Source organism: Delphinapterus leucas, chromosome 13 (assembly GCF_059928025.1).
Source record: "Delphinapterus leucas isolate spDelLeu-1000000601 "Yukka" chromosome 13, BTC_Dleu_Yukka2, whole genome shotgun sequence".
In the NCBI taxonomy this organism is placed as follows: Eukaryota; Metazoa; Chordata; class Mammalia; order Artiodactyla; family Monodontidae; genus Delphinapterus; species Delphinapterus leucas.
This window is the reverse complement of record NC_143141.1, coordinates 11,149,195-11,166,672: the sequence shown is the minus strand read 5'-3', so window position 1 is coordinate 11,166,672 and position 17,478 is coordinate 11,149,195. Positions and strand designations below refer to the sequence as shown.

The window sequence follows — 17,478 nt, the reverse complement described above, 5'->3', positions numbered from 1 at the left end:
AACCTAAATGGGAAGGAAATCATGTTGACTTTTAATGTAATGAAACATATATTTTAACCTACGTTTTTCTCTAATGATCAAACAAAACAATGCCTTTTGCCTACCCTGCAATTAAAGTAAGAAATTGAGCATGTTTTTACTTTACTTTAGTTTTTTTATCTTACCTTAAAATATACTAGGAACCATTCTATTATAGACCCAATGACACAAAGGTTTTTTTTTTAATTCATGTTTTTTTTCCAAAAACATTTTTTAGCTTATGTATTTAACTCTGGAACTAATTTTTTAAAACACATAATTATTCGTAGGCTGATTCACATGGACCATCGATACTTTTATATCTTGACTTCCTTATTTTCAAGTTATTACTTTTAATTCTTTTTCATGTCCTATTGAGTAGGTCTGTGAATAAGTTTTAAGGAAGGCCATGGGAGAGAAATTCCTTCTGATTCTTAGATTTCTGAAGATATCTTTCCACTGCTTGTACTCATGAATTAAATTTGGTTTGGAATGGCATGCTTAGATCATGAGTTTCCTCTTTAGAGGAGCAGGTCTTACTCCATTTGGAGATGGTGAATAAAGATTTAAGTTAAGCTTGTTTTTTTCCATTTGTTGGTAAACTATTATTTTCTGTCTGGTTGCTTTAATGAAATTCTCTTTACTCTGCATTTGCAAGCTATATCCAGGTATGGTTTTTATCCTATTAAAATCTTGATTTTTTTTTACACTAAGAAAAATATATTTCTTTTATGTTGGTTATTATATTTCTGCTCCTTTTGTTCCAGCATTTTCAGGAATATTTCAGGAATATTTCTTATCCATGGGTTGTATTTCTACTATTTTCACTCTGTGTGATTATCATCTCATGCCATTTCATCATTTTTTTAAATTAATTAATTTATTTTTAGCTGCGTTGGGTCTTCATTGCTGCACGCGGGCTTTCCCTAGTTGCAGCGGGCGGGGGCTAATCTTCACTGTGGTACATGGGCTTCTCATTGTGGTGGCTTCTCTTGTTGCAGAGCATGGGCTCTAGGCACGCAGGCTCAGTAGTTGTGGCTCACAGGCTCTAGAGCACAGGCTCAGTAGATGTGGCACATGGGCTTAGTTGCCCCACGGCATGTGGAATCTTCCCAGACCAGGGCTCAAACCCGTGTCCCCTCCATTGGCAGGCAGATTCTTAACCAATGCATCACCAGGGAAGTCCCCATGCCATTTCATCTTTATCCTTTATTTCTACAGTCTTGGAAAGCTAGTTCATAGATTACATTTTCTCCATTGTTAGTTCTGCTTATAAGTGCATCTTTGCCTTCGATCGCATCCTTCTCTTACTTTGGCTGGCTCCATGTTTGATAAGGCAGGGAATGTGGAGAGATTTAAACCCACCTGGATGTGTCCTGGGCATCTGGCAGGAACTCTCCTCAGACTACAACTGAAGGATGGAGTGGTTTGCACAAATCTGGCCCAACTTCCAGCAGGTACTCATCAGTCTCTCTGTTTCACAAGGTGGATTTTGACCATTTCTGCTCCCAAGGCTCTTCTGTCGCAGAGCATTTCCGAAGAGAATACCCATCCCCATGTGCCATTCATCCTCCTCCCGCTCTGTGTTGTACTGGGAGATGTGACCTTGGAATCAATATAAAAAGAGACGAACTGAAGGGGGAGAGTTTCATGGGACCCAATTCTGGTCCTCTTGGAACATAATTCCTTTGCAGAGGGGGAGCCGTGGTCTGACTTCAGGTTACGGTAGCCCTGAGGTCCTGAGCCTGGGTAGAAAGTGGGATAAGTAAAGCCTTCCCTTGGGGTCTTGTTGTCTATTCCATGTTGGGATTAGGAGATGAAACAGATATTGCTGGGGCAGGGGTGTTTCCTCAAACCAACCCCATTGGTACAGTACTTGGTACAAATTCCCTCTAGATTTCTTATCAATGCTGATAAGGGGTTTTATGTTTTTGCAGAACGTCATGGGCATTTTAATAGGAAATAGAGTGCATCTCAGGCTAATTCAATGGTTAATTTTCACATGTGCCTGATGCACGCCCCCCTCCCAAGAAAACAATGTATTCACTATTACATACAGACAATGACTTTTCAATTCCAATAAGGGTTAAAAATTACCCCACTCATCAACTCCCATGGCAGCCAAACGACACTTGCAGGTAAAATTCTAAAAGATGCCGCACAAGAGATAATCACTAGCATCAGGGCCTCCAAGCAAGCAAGGCTGTCAGGCAAAATGGCTTGTAGGAATTCTAGCCGTTTCCAGAAGCTTGTAATTACGCTGACTCATCCTGTATTACATTAGCAGATAGTTCACCAGCAAGAATATGCCTTAAACACCAAAAGGAAAAATATAACACAATGTATCTTTACCTTATAATAAATCCGGGCCACCAAACCCCGCTGAAGAACCCTTCATGAAAATTGACTGCTTTCAACAGAAAGGCGAGATTACCGACTGTGTCTGTGTTAAACGCCAGGAAACTGAAGGAAAAACACAGTGACCATCATTATTATTTTGTCCTCACCAAAGAATTTCAATTTGAAAGAAATAGGGTTTGTTTTTTCAAAAAGAATTTCCTCCCAATAGATAAGTAGTGTAAGTAGATGTAATCATCCCCTTGCATCTCTTACTTGCTGTATTTTGTGCCTCTTCTCGCTATTTTTTGGATGAATGCTTGGATCTAGTTATTCTATGTGGTCATCCTTGTGATATAAGGATAATTTGGTTTACTGCTTTTTCCACTTACGACTTTTTTAATCTTTTAAAGAATATTTTATTTAGCTTTTTAAAAAAATTTTATTGAAGTGTACTTGATGTACAATATTATATGTTACAGGTGTACAATATAATGGTTCACAATTTTTAAAGGTTATACTCCATTTAGTTATTATAAAATATTGGCTATATTCCCTGTGTTGTACAATATATCCTTGTAGCTTATTTTATACCTAATAATTTATACCACTTACTATTGTATTAAAATAGTGTTTAATATTTTACATAGTCTTCCTTCATTAACAGCTATATAATTTTCATGAAGTAGGTTTATAATAATTTACCCAACATTGTTGGACATTTGTTATAACAGTGATTATAAATGAATAGTAGTAGTCAAATATATCTGTCACAAAGTACTTGGCAATGAATAATGTTTCTCAAATACATTATGTATTTATTGCTAACTATTGCTGTGAATTATTCAATAATCTCAATAATTCTGTGATGTGGATACTACAATTAACCAATGTACAGTTGGGAGAATCTGAGGCTCTGCAAGATTCAGTAACCTGCTCAAGGTCACAGAGGCAGAACACGTTCAAGCTCAGTGTTGTCTCAGGGGATGCCCGTATTGAAGGGAAGAGGAGCCCCAGAGGGCAGTGAGAGGGGTGTGGACAAGCACAGGGTAGAGTGTGTCACAGAGGTGGTGACTTTCTTCAGCAGGAAGTAATTTCCATCTTCCCCATCTGGCAAATGAGGAAACTGAGGCACATGGGAGTTAAGAGATTTAGGCACAAACAGACTCAAAACACCCAAGTCTCCCTCAAAAACTCTTGGGGCTTTTCATCATGCAACTCTGCCTTTTGGGGTGATTTTGTCCCCCCAACACTCCATGAAACTTCTGTCTTTAGAACTTAGAATTAACTAAGGAGTTAACTCACAGCTAGGGTTTCCCATATCTCAGCTACCCCTTTGCCCTCCCCTTCCCCCAGATCTTTGGGAAGTAAGTTATTATAAGACCCAAATAATTTAGATTCTCTTTAACTAAAATTTAAAACCTACACGTAGCTTGTTGTTGCTTAATCAGAAGCCACAAGAGAAATATTAAGAAGCACTGATACAGTGCTTTTGAGAATCATCCTCCATTTAGACAAGTAAGATGGGAGGTTACTTACATGCCAGTTACATGGAAATTTAAATTATATCAATAGTTATTCTGAATCTAGTCTTTAGAAGATTGGGTTTCTGTTTCAAACTATTTCACAAAAGCTGTAAAGAACTTTCATATTCTACTGAAAAGCATGTTTTAGTCATTCCAGGGACTGTTACTATGAAACATGGAGACTGTGAATGTTGTTATTAGAAACTACCTTTCCTGGGATATTTATTGCAGAACGCTGTCCACCTGAGGTTGTGAACAGCATGCACCACAGGAAGTGGACTTCATCCACCCACCCTATCATAGTCACCTACCAAGCATGACTGTGCCACATGGCTCTAGGAGCTCACCCAGCATAGAAGACTAGGCAGAGTATCTTAGAAGTAGGAAAATCACTAAGGGCAACCTCCTTGTATTTCACAAGAAGGTCAAAATGACTCTAAATTTAAATAAAATTTAAATTAAATTCAAAGGTACATCATGAGTCATCAGGAAGCTGCAAATGGAAACCACAATGAGGTAGCATAATAAATCCACCAGAATGACTGAAACTAAATAGACTGACAACTTCAAATGTTGACAAGGATAAGGAGTAACCAGAACTCTCATACTTGTTGATGGACTGTAGAACTGTAAAACCACACTGGAAAAAGTTATCAGTTTCTCATAAAACTAAATACACATAACCTATGACTCAGCAATTCCATTCCTACTATTTGCCTTAGAGAAATAAAAACACATTGATGAAAACACTTGTATACAATGTTCACGGAAGTTCTGCTCAGAGGAGTGAAAACCTGTTAATATCCGAGGTGTCTACCTGTCACGAGAATGGAAAACAATACAATTATACGCCAATAAAATGGACAACCTAGAAGAAATGGATAAAGTCCTAGAAACGTATGCTCTTTCAAGACCGAATGAAGAAGAAATAGAAAATATGAACAGACTAATTACCAGTAATAAAATTGAATCAGTAAAAGAACCAAACAAACTAAAAAAACTCCCAACAAACAAAAGTCCAGGACAAGGTGGCTTCATAGGTGAATTCTACCAAAAATTTAAAGAACAAGTAACATCTATCTTTCTCAAACTACCCGAAAATATCGAAGAGAAAGGAACACTTCTGAACTCATTATATGAGGCCAGCATCACCCTGATACAAAAACCAGTAAAGATATTAGACAAGGGGAGACCTTCAAGGTGGTGGAGGAGTAAGACGTGGAGATCAACTTCCTCCCCAAAAATACATCAGAAATACATCTACATGTGGAATAACTCCTACAGAACACCTCCTGAATGCTGGCAGAAGACCTCAGACTTCCCAAAAGATATATATATTTTTTTCCTTTTTCTCTTTTTGTCAGTGTGTATGTGTATGCTTCTTTGTGTAATTTTTGTCTGTGTAGCTTTGCTTTTACCATTTGTCCTAGGGATCTGTCTGTCAGGGTTGTTTTTTTTTTTTTTCTTTCTTTTCGGTATGTGGGCCTCTCACTGTTGTGGCCTCTCCCGTTGCGGAGCACAGGCTCCAGACGCGCAGGCTCAGCGGCCATGGCTCACGGGCCCAGCCGCTCTGCGGCATGTGGGATCCTCCCGGACAGGGGCACGAACCCGTGTCCCCTGCATCGGCAGGCAAACCCTCAACCACTGCGCCCCCAGGGAAGCTCCGGGGTTTTTTTTTAGTATAGTTTTTAGCACTTGTTATTATTGGTGGATTTGTTTTTTGGCTTGCTTGCTCTTTCTTTCTTTCCCTCCCTCCCTCCTTCCCTCCCTCCCTTCCTTCCTTCCTTTCTTTTTTCTCCTTTTTCTTCTGAGCCGTGTGGCTGAGAGGGTCTTGGTGCCCTGGCCGGGTGTAAGGCCTGTGCCTCTGAGGTGGGAGAGCCAAATTCAGGACACTGGTCCACAAGAGACCTCCTAGCTCCACATAATATCAAACGGCGAAAACTCTTCCCAAAGATCTCCATCTCAATGCTGAGACCCAGCTCCACTCAAAGAGCAGCAAGCTACAGTGCTAGACACCCTATGCCAAACAACTAACAAGACAGGAACACAACCCAACCCGTTAACAGAGAGGCTGCCTAAAATCATAATAAGGTCACAGGCACCCCAAAACACACCATCAGATGCAGTCCTGCCCACCAGAAAGACAGGATCCAGCCTCATCCACCAGAACACAGGCACAAGTCCCCTCCACCAAGAACCCTATACAAAGCACTGAACCATCTTTACCCACTGGGGGTAGACAGCAAAAATAACGGGAACTATGAACCTGCAGCCTGTGAAAAGGAGACCCCCAAACACAGTAAGTTAAGCAAAATGAGAAGACAGAGAAACACACAGCAGATGAAGGAGCAAGATAAAAACCCATCAGACCGGGCTTCCCTGGTGGCACAGTGGTTGAGAGTCCACCTGCCGATGCACGGGACACGGGTTCATGTCCCAGTCCGGGAAGATCCCACATGCCGCGGAGCAGCTGGGCCCATGAGCCATGGCCGCTGAGCCTGCGTGTCCAGAGCCTGTGCTCCACAACGGGAGAGGCCACAACAGTGAGAGGCCCGCGTACCGCAAAAACAAAAACAAAAACAAAAACCCATCAGATCAAACAAATGAAGAGGAAATAGGCAGTCTACCTGAAAAAGAATTCAGAGTAATGACAGTGAAGATGATCCAAAATCTTGTAAATAGAATGGAGAAAAGACAAGAAACATTTAACAAGGACCTAGAAGAACTAAAGAGCAAACAAACAATGATGAACAACACAATACATGTAATTAAAAATTCTCTAGAAGGAATCAATAGCAGAATAACTGAGGCAGAAGAACGGATAAGTGACCTGGAAGATAAAATAGTGGAAATAACTACTGCAGAGCAGAATAAAGAAAAAAGAATGAAAAGAATTGAGGACAGTCTCAGAGACCTCTGGGACAACAGTAAATGCACCAAAATTTGAATTATAGGGGTCGCAGAAGAAGAAGAGAAAAACAAAGGGTCTGAGAAAATATTTGAAGAGATTATTGTTTTAAACTTCCCTAACATGGGAAAAGAAACAGTCAATCAAATCCAGGAAGTGCAGAGAGTCCCATACAGGATAAATCCAGGAGAAACACACCAAGACACATATTAACCAAACTGTCAAAAATTAAATACAAAGAAAAAATATTAAAAGCAGCAAGGGAAAAACAGCAAATAACATACAAGGGAACCCCCAAACAGCTGATCTTTCAGCAGAAACTCTGCAAGCCAGAAGGGAGTGGCAGGACATATTTAAAGTGATGAAAGGGAAGAACCTACAACCAAGATTACTCTACCCAGCAAGGATCTCATTCAGATTCAATGGCAAAATTAGAACCTTTACAGACAAGCAAAAGCTAAGAGAATTAAGCACCACAAAACCAACTTTACAACAAATGCTAAAGGAACTTCTCTAGGCAGGAAACAAGACAGAAGGAAAAGACCTACAATAACAAAAACCCAATACAATTAAGAAAATGGTAATAGGGACATACATATTGATAACTACCTTAAATGTAAATGGATTAAATGCTCCAACCAAAAGATACAAAATGGCTGAGTGGATAAACAAGCAAGACCCGTATATATGCTGTCTACAAGAGACCCACTTCAGACCTAGGGACATACAGACTGAAAGTGAGGGGATGGAAAAAGATACTCCATGCAACTGGAAATCAAAAGAAAGCTGGAGTAGCAGTTCTTATATTAGACAAAATAGACTTTAAAATAAACACTATTACAAGAGACAAAGAAGGACACTACATAATGATCAAGGGATCAATCCAAGAAGATATAACAATTGTAAATATTTATGCACCCAACATAGGAGCACCTCAATACATAAGGTAAATGCTAACAGCCATAAAAGGGGAAATTTACAGTAACACAAGAAGAATAGGGGACGTTAACACCCCACTTTCACCAATGGACAGATCATCCAAAATGAATTAAATAAGGAAACACTAGCTTTAAATGATACATTAAACAAGATGGACTTAATTGACAGTTATAGGACATTCCGTCCAAAAACAACAGAATACACTTTCTTCTCAACTGCTCATGGAACATTCTCCAGGATAGATCATATCTTGGGTCACAAATCAAGCCTTCTTAAATTTAAGAAAATTGAAATCATATCAAGTATCTTCTCCGATCGCAACACTATGAGACTAGACGTCAATTACACGACGAAATCTGTAAAAAATACACACACCCAGAGGCTAAACAATATACTACTTAATAACCAAGAGATCACTGAAGAAATGAGAGGAAACCAAAAATCACCTAGACACAAATGACAATGAAAACATGACAACCCAAAACCTATGGAATGCAGCAAAAGCAGTTCTAAGAGGGAAGTTGATGGCAATACAATACTACCTCAAGAAACAGAAAAATCTCAAATAAACAACCAAACTTTACACCTAAAGCAATTAGAGAAAGAACAAAAAAACCCCAAAGTTAGCAGAAGGAAAGAAATCATAAAGATCAGATCACAAATAAATGAAAAAGAAATGAAGGAAATGAGAGCAAAGATCAATTAAACTAAAAGCTGGTTCTTTGAGAAAATAAACAAAATTGATAAACCACTAGCCAGACTCATCAAGGAAAAAAAGGGAGAAGGCTCAAATCAATAGAATTAGAAATGAAAAAGGAGAAGCAACAGCAGACACTGCAGAAATACAAAGGATCATGAGAGATTACTACAAGCAACTACATGCCAATAAAATGGACATCCTGGAAGAAATGGACAAATTCTTAGAAAAGCACAACCTTCCAAAACTGAACCAGGAAGAAATAGGAAATATAAACAGGCCAACCACAAGCACTGAAATTGAGACTGTGATGAAAAATCTTCCAACAAACAAAAGCCCAGGACCAGATGGCTCCACAGGTGAATTCTATCAAACATTTAGAGAAGAGCTAACACCTATCCCTCTCAAACTCTTCCAAAATATAGCAGAAGAAGGAACACTCCCAAACTCATTCTACGAGGCCACCGTCACCCTAATACCAAAACCAGACAAAGATGTCACAAAGAAAGAAAACTACAGGCCAATATAACTGATGAACATAGATGCAAATGCTCCTCAACAAAATACCAGCAAACAGAATCCAACAGCACATTAAAAGGATCATACACCATGATCAAGTGGGGTTTACCCCAGGAAGGCAAGGATTCTTCAATATATGCAAATCAATCAATGTGATACACCATATTAACAACTTGAAGGAGAAAAACCATATGATCATCTCAATAGATGCAGAGAAAGCTTTAGACAAAATTCAACACCATTTATGAAAAAACCCTCCAGAAAGTAGGCATAGAGGGAACTTACCTCAACATATCAAAGGCCATATATGACAAACTCACAGCCAACATTGTTCTCAATGGTGAAAAACTGAAACCATTTCCACTAAAATCAGGAACAAGACAAGGTTGCCCACTCTCACCACTACTATTTAACATAGTTTTGGAAGTTTTAGCCACAGCAATCAGAGAAGAAAAAGAAATAAAAGGAATCCAAATCAGAAAAGAAGAAGTAAAGCTGTCACTGTTTGCAGATGACATGATACTATACATACAGAATCCTAAAGATGTTACCAGAAAACCACTACAGCTAATCAATGAATTTGGTAACTTAGCAGGATACAAAATTAATGCACAGAAATCTCTTGCATTCCTATATGCTAATGATGAAAAATCTGAAAGAGAAATTAGGGAAATACTCTCATTTACCATTGCAGCAAAAAGAATAAAATACCTAGGAATAAACCTACCTAAGGAGACAAAAGACTTGTATGCAGAAAACTATAAGACACTGATGAAAGAAATTAAAGATAATACAAACAGATAGAGAGATATACCATGTTCTTGGATTGGAAGAATCAACATTGTGAAAATGACTATACTACCCAAAGCGATCTACAGATTCAATGTAATTCCTATCAAACTACCAATGGCGTTTTTTACAGAACTAGAACAAAATATCTCACAATTTGTATGGAAACACAAAAGACCCCAAATAGCCAAAGCAATATTGAGAAAGAAAAATGGAGCTGGAGCAATCAGGCTCCTGTACTTCAGACTATACTACAAAGCTACAGTATTCAAGACAGTATGGTACTGGCACAAAAACAGACAAATAGATCAGTGGAACAGGATAGAAAACCCAGAGATAAATCCACGCACATATGGTCACCTTATCTTCGATAAAGGAGGCAAGAATATACAATGGAGAAAAGACAGCCTCTTCAATAAGTGGTGCTGCGAAAACTGGACAGCTACATGTAAAAGAATGAAATTAGAACACTCCCTAACACCATACACAAAAATAAACTCAAAATGGATTAAAGACCTAAATGTAAGGCCAGACACTATCAAACTCTTAGAAGAAAACATAGGCAGAACACTCTATGACATAAATCACAGCAAGATCCTTTTTGACCCACCACCTAGAGAAATGGAAATAAAACCAGAAATAAACAAATGGGACCTAATGAAACTGAAAGCTTTTTCACAGCAAAGGAAACCATAAACAAGACCAAAAGACAACCCTCAGAATGGGAGAAAATATTTGCAAATGAAGCAACGGACAAACTCCAAAATTTACAAGCAGCTCATGCAGCTCAATATTTAAAACACAAACAACCCAATCCAAAAATGGGCAGAAGACCTAAATAGACATTTCTCCAAAGAAGATACAGATTGCCAACAGACACATGAAAGGATGCTCAACATCACTAATCATTAGAGAAATGCAAATCAAAACTACAATGAGGTATCACCTCACACCAGTCAGAATGGCCATCATCAAAAAATCGACACAGAACAAATGCTGGAGAAGGTTTGGAGAAAAGGGAACCCTCTTGCACTGTTGGGGGGAATGTAAATTGATACAGCCGCTATGGAGAACAGCATGGAGGTTCCTTAAAAAACTAAAAATAGAACTATCATACGATCCACCAATCCCACTCCTGGGCATATATCCTGAGAAAACCATAATTCAAAAAGAGTCATGTACCACAATGTTCACTGCAGCTCTATTTACAATAGCCAGGACATGGAAGCAACCTAAGTGTACACTGACAGATGAATGGATAAAGAAGATGTGGCACATATATACAATGGAATATTACTCAGTCATAAAAAGAAACGATACTGAGTTATTTGTAGTGAGGTGGATGAACCTAGAGTCTGTCATACAGAGTGAAGTAGGTCAGAAAGAGAAAAACAAATACCGTATGCTAACATATATATATATATATATATATATATGTATATATATATGGAATCTTTTAAAGAAAAAAGGTTCTGAAGAAACTAGGGGCAGTACAGGAATATAGATGCAGATGTAGAGAATGGAGTTGAGGACATGGGGAGGGGGAAGGGTAAGCTGGGATGAAGTAAGATAGTGGGATGGACTTATATACACTGCCAAATGTAAAACAGATAGAGGGAAGCAGCCGCATAGCACACGGAGATCAGTTCAGTGCTTTGTCACCACCTAGAGGGGTGGGATAGGGAGGGTGGGAAGGAGACGCAAGAGGGAGGAGACATGGAGATATATGTTTATGTATAGCTGATTCACTTTGTTATAAAGCAGAAACTAACACACCATTGTAAAGCAATTATACTCCAATAAAGATGTTATAAAAAAAAAGATTTGTGTCTTTCATTGTAGGTAAATTCTACATAAGTAGAAAAACCTGTAACCAAATATTGAACTCTAGTTAATGGTGCTCATTCCAAATTATTTATTATTTAGAAGTATGTTGATGTCTGCTGTTTACTTTGAAGTGCACCAGCAGAAGAAAAGATGAATTGAAGGATGGGTTGAGGGGTTGGTACATGGATATATATGTGATACAGTAATCACAGCCACAGGTTAATAGCTGACTCTCTATGGTGAGGATATGAATGTTCCCTACAATTATTTCAATTTCCCTGAGTGTCTGAAAATGTTCATAATATAAATGGCACAGCATTCAAGTACAGCACAGAAGCTTGCCTTTCCTCAGCCTCCACAGTCTCCTAGGGATCCACAGACTGATGAGATCCGTGAGGGCTCCAGTGTCAACCCCTTAGGAGAGGGGGAGAGGCAGCACTCACTGGGACAAGAAAGGGCAGAATGGAGCTGTTGCAGAACCAAGTACAGCCCCAATCAGAGCCAAGCCCTGGCCTCCTCACCTAGTCTCATGGAACCTTTCCAGTACCATGACTGACTCCCCCCACTGTTCAGATGAAGGCTAGCCTCTGGGTGTCCATACAAATGGCCGCCTACCTGGAGGGATTTCAGGGCACCAGGAAGTTCTCATCCCTTCTTTCCTCCTGTCCCCACCTGCTCATGGGTACTTCTCTTGTGAGTTGTCAGTAAGACTGCCATCCAACGGCTCTACTTGCATGTCAGCTCCATGAAGGCTGAGAACCCACAGTTACTGCTGTATTGTTAACACCTAGAGAAGTGCCCCATACACTATGTGTGTGGAAATGTGTTGGATGACAAAGGCTTTTCTTAATATACATAAAAATGAGAGTAAGTAAGGTTTGGGGACTTAAGGAGATAAACACAGCCAGACTGAATCAGTAAAACCAGGGTGTGTGGGAGAGAGAAGTGCACTGTTTTGGAGGTTAATAACAGAGACAAAATAAATGGACTGGAACTTCCCAAATATTTACAATTGGAATACTGCCTTTGGCACATCTCAAGTCTATCTTGGAAGACTTGCTAGAAATATAGATTTGCATATCGGCGAGAGTCTGTTTTGCTTTCGAAATGATGGAGACAAGCCCTGCTCCGCTATCTGGAAGAGAAATGGAGGGGCAGATGATATGTAGCTAGCTAGAGAACACGATTCCTGAATGGATGGAGCTGATTCTGATGGGAATTGTACTGTTCTTTCAACTCCTTATACGCTGGAAATTTTCCAGCTAATAAATTTCGGGGAAAGCTATCAGCTTTCCACAAAATGCCCATTCAGGGCTAGAAATATTAAAAAGATTCACTGACTTTTTAGAGTGTGCAAGGACAAACAGACAAAACCAAGGGAAACTGTATAAAATAAAAACTTCAAAAAAAAAAAAACCACCCCCAAACCGAGTGAGACTTAAGTGAAACAGTCCTAGGATATGGGATCTGATGTTTCCAGCTTTAAGATAGACTACAGTTTGAATAAACAGGAACCTGAGCAGTCGTTTAAAAAAAAGGGGGGGGGGAGGACAGAACGCAGATTTTTAAAATTTCACTTCATGCCAACAGATATGAAATGTCCCATACTATATATATTGTGTTTTCCATGTCTTTTATCAGGATTGTAAGATTATACTTTTTAATGAATATTTCCCTAGAAATTAGTTCAATACATTTGGGTTATGAAGACCAAAGTCTCCCTCCAAATAAAAATAATAATTTTCAAAAGGCACAAAAGGAAAAAGCACAATAAGCTCCTCAAAAGTAGCACAAAGGAGGCAGCACATTTATGAGCGTAAATCACTAAACAAAATTGAGAGTTTCTTAAGCATGCAGGGGTTATTTATCATATTAACTGATTAAAGAAGAAATCTCAGAATAGATAAAAATCATTTGCAGTAAAATTCATCTAATAATAAGAATATGTTAAAAATAACAGTAAAAGGAGCTTCTTTAGGAAGTAAAGTGTGTCTATCAAAAAACTTTAGCAAATGTCATTCTTAAGAGTGAAATATTAAACTAATTCTTTTTAAAACCAGGGATAAAATACTTTCTCACAAAAAAGAATAACTGGAAAGGAAGAAAGAAAAATTCATTATCTGCAGATAGCAGGGCTGTCTACCTCAAAGAACCTATAGTCACATTTTAAAGAAATTTTTAAGGTCAGGTTTATATATTGTACAAAATCCAACTGCGCGTATAATAAATTAGCAACAACAAAAATTTTTAAAATATTCTTTTTACAACAACAACAAAATTCTAGTGTACCTAGTAATAAATCTGTCTACGGTTATACTATGTTTGAAAGAAATTATCAAACTCTGGGAGACACTTGGGAGATTAACATTTCTGAGAGGAAGTTCAGTTTTATAAGCGTGTCAATTTTTCTGCAAATCTATAGATTTAATACACTTTCAAAGAAAATTCCAGTAGATTTTTTTAAATTGTGGTAAAATAAACATAACATAAAATCTACTACCTTAACCATTTTTAAGAGTACAGTTCAGTGGCATTAAGTACATTCACTTGATCATGCAACCATCACCAATATGCATCTCCAAAATTTTTTCACCTTCCCAAACTGAAATTCTGTACCCAGCAAACACTAACTCCCATTTCTTCCTCCTCCTAGTCCCTGGTAACCACTATTCTACTTTCTGTCTCTATGAACTTGGCTACTCTAGACACCTTTTATAAGGGCAACTATACAAAATCTGTCCTTTTGGTGTATGCAAGTTCTTTTCTTTTTTGGAGGAACTTGACAAACTTAACTCTAAAACTTATGTGGACATGCAAAAGACCCAGAATAGCCAACAATTCTGAATTATATTTTAAAGGTAATAATATAATAATATTATATATAATAAGTACCATATAATACTATTATACTATTATAAATCTAGTGGAATTGAGATGGTGTATTGTTGAATTAAGAATATACAAACAGTCTAGGAACCAAACAGCCCCCAAATGGACTCCTGCATATATAAAAGTTTAATAAATGTCAGAGGGGACATTCCAGATCACTTGGGAAAGACAGTCAATTCAGTATATGGGGCTGGAACAACTGACAATCCCTACAGGAGAAAAAAAAAAGAAATTAAATCCCTCCCTCACACCACAGACAAAAATTTCTAATGGATTCAAGAGTTAAATGTGAAAGGTGAAACTCTCAAACTTTAAAAAGTGTATATTTCATGACGTCAAAGTAGACAAGATATGAAAAGATTGATAAACTCAATTGTAATTTAAGAATTTCTGTTAATCAAAAAACACCATAAAGAAAATATAAGACAAGCCACAAACTTGGAGAAGAGAACTGTAACATCTAAAAGTCAATAAGACTAAGACCAAAAAAGAAAAAAAAGATGAAAGAAAAATTGGCAAAAGGCATGACAGGCGTTTCACATAGGAAGAAATACAAATGGCAAATAGGCATGTGAAAGCATACTCAGTTGTAACAGTAATATGCAAATGCAATTTTAAAGCACAGTGAGAGATCTTTTTCTTATGCTATATCGACAAAAATTAAGTCTGATAATACCAAGTGTTAGTTCCACAAGACACATGCTCCTGGTGGGGATATAAATTTGTACAATCACTGAAAAATAATTTGACATGATGTAGTAAAGTTGAACATTGGCATACCCACAACACAGCACTTTCACTCCTGGGTCATATATGCTACTGAGAAGTGTTTTTCAAACAATAGATTGCAAATGGCTAAAATGGCTCACGAAATCAGTTTAAAGGACTGAGATCAGTATTTTTAAAAAACAAAATTAAAAAATATCAGAGAGCATTATGAGTAATAGGAGGAGCACTGTTTCATGAAATGTTTGTTTCACTTGTGTCTGTGGTGGGGAGGGAGGGCAGGAGACTCTATGGGTGTGTGGGTGTCCATGGTGATGGAGAACGTATTTCTCTGAGTCACAGCAACTAAATTTGAAAGCCCTGTAGAAATTCTTGCCCACATTCCCCAGAAAACATATACAAGATTTTTCATGAGAGCGTGTTCAAAATGTCAAAAAGACAACCCAAATATCCACTGATACTGGAGATGAAAATGGATGAGCAACTTGTGGCACAGACACATGATGAAATATTATGAGCACAGACAGAAGCTCTTCAACCACACATAACCACTTGGATGAACCTGAAAACAGGAAGCTATAGAATACCACACACATTATGCCTTATTTACCAAGTTTAAAGACAATACGAAAAAAATCAATGAAAACAACCCAAAGCACAGATCCTGAAGCCAGACTATCTGGGTTCAAATCCTAGCTCTGTCACCTAGTGGCATGTAACCTTGGGCAAAACACTTAACCTCTGTGCCTGTTTCCTCATCTGTGAGATGGAAATAATAACCTACCTCATGGGGTGTTTAGGATTAAAACCTGTAAAGTCCTTGGAACAGTGAACATGCCAAAAAGAAGGAACAGGTGTAGGAAGAACAGAATTAGTAATGTTCTCGTTCTTAAGGTGGTTTGTGGGTGCATGAGTACTGAAGATACAGATCCATTTATTTTTTCCACATATCAATATTTTTAAAATTTTATATTGGAGTATAGTTGATTTACAACATTGTGTTAGTTTCAGGTGTACAGCAAAGTGGTTTAGCTATACACATACATATATCTATGCTTTTTCAGATTCTTTTCCCATATAGGTTATTACAGCGTAGTGAGTAGAGTTCCCTATGCTATACAGTAGGCTCTTGTTGATTCTCTCTTTTATATCAATATTTAAAATTTAAACAGGAGTGAGCTGTGCCATGACAAGGTCCTGTATACTCAGGCTCAAGAATAAGACACCAGGTCAACGATGTTGGCAGCCTGAATGGTCACGTACCTGGTTCTCAGCTTGTCACCCCCCGATTCCATCCAGTTTCGGAGCAGGCTGGAGATGGGTCTTTCTTCATACTGCTTGGTGTACTGAGCCAGCAGTTCCTGAACCACAACCTGCACATAGAGTTTATCACTTGTCAGCCATTTGTCAAAAACGCAATAAATGACAGAGTGTCTTTAACTGCTGCAGCAAGGTAAGGTCCAGCTACTTCTAGCTAACCCTTTGGAAGGACCCAAAGACAAGACTCATCCTTCATGAGGCCTCCACTTCCCCACAGCAGGTGTGTGGCCCTTACTCACCAACTCTCCCTCCATTCCCCATGGCCAGCTTAACTAGCTAACTGTTCTCTTTTCCCTTTGAGGCATCAGCCTTTAATGTGGTCCCAAGACCAACCATTTTAGGTGACACTTCAGATAAAACCTACTTGCCTTCCCTGGACCAGATGGGTGGCTGGTCTGTTTTCTTTTTTGCCTCTGATATTCTACGGTTGATTAGGCCTTTGGGGAATCATACTGAAATGTACAGTAAAACAATCTCCATCAATTGCTTTCCTCACAGTTTTAAAGTTATAACGTGGGCCTAAAACACTGCATGCTTGTCCAGGTTTGTTAAAAGAAGATGTCCAGGGCTAGGCTGCTGTAGAGAGAGGCCCAGGTGACGGTGAGCAGCAACTGCTAGGCACGTCAGTGAGGCCACCTTGGGCCAGCCTGCCCCGCCGAGCCTCCAGCCGACTGCCAGGCAGGAGTGAGCCCAGGCGAGGCCAGCAGAGGAATCACATCACGAGAGCTCAGCCCAAACTGCCAACCTACAAACGATGAACTAACAATTGCGTGTCGTTATAAGGCAGTAACTTTGGGGGTGGGGTTATTACACAGCCGTAAGTTGCTTATTCATTCTCATATGAGTACCAATTTTAGAATATTTCCTTCTTCATTTCACATACATTCATGTTTTTATATAGATTACATAAAATGTTATAATGCTTTCAATCAATAGGATATCATAAATGATATTTTCGGTTCACAATCTGTTTTGGATTCTAT

At 38.6% G+C, this 17,478-nt stretch overlaps 1 protein-coding gene across 1 annotated transcript in view; it reads right to left on the bottom strand.

Moving 5' to 3' along the window:
* The window catches only part of ACOXL (acyl-CoA oxidase like), a 372,543-nt gene that overhangs the window by 113,071 nt on the left and 241,994 nt on the right, over positions 1 to 17,478 (bottom strand). Inside the window, 3 exon segments of the mRNA XM_089922788.1 lie at positions 2,371 to 2,414; positions 2,417 to 2,481; positions 16,439 to 16,548. Of these exon segments, the coding sequence (XP_089778914.1) occupies positions 2,371 to 2,414; positions 2,417 to 2,481; positions 16,439 to 16,548 (219 nt within the window).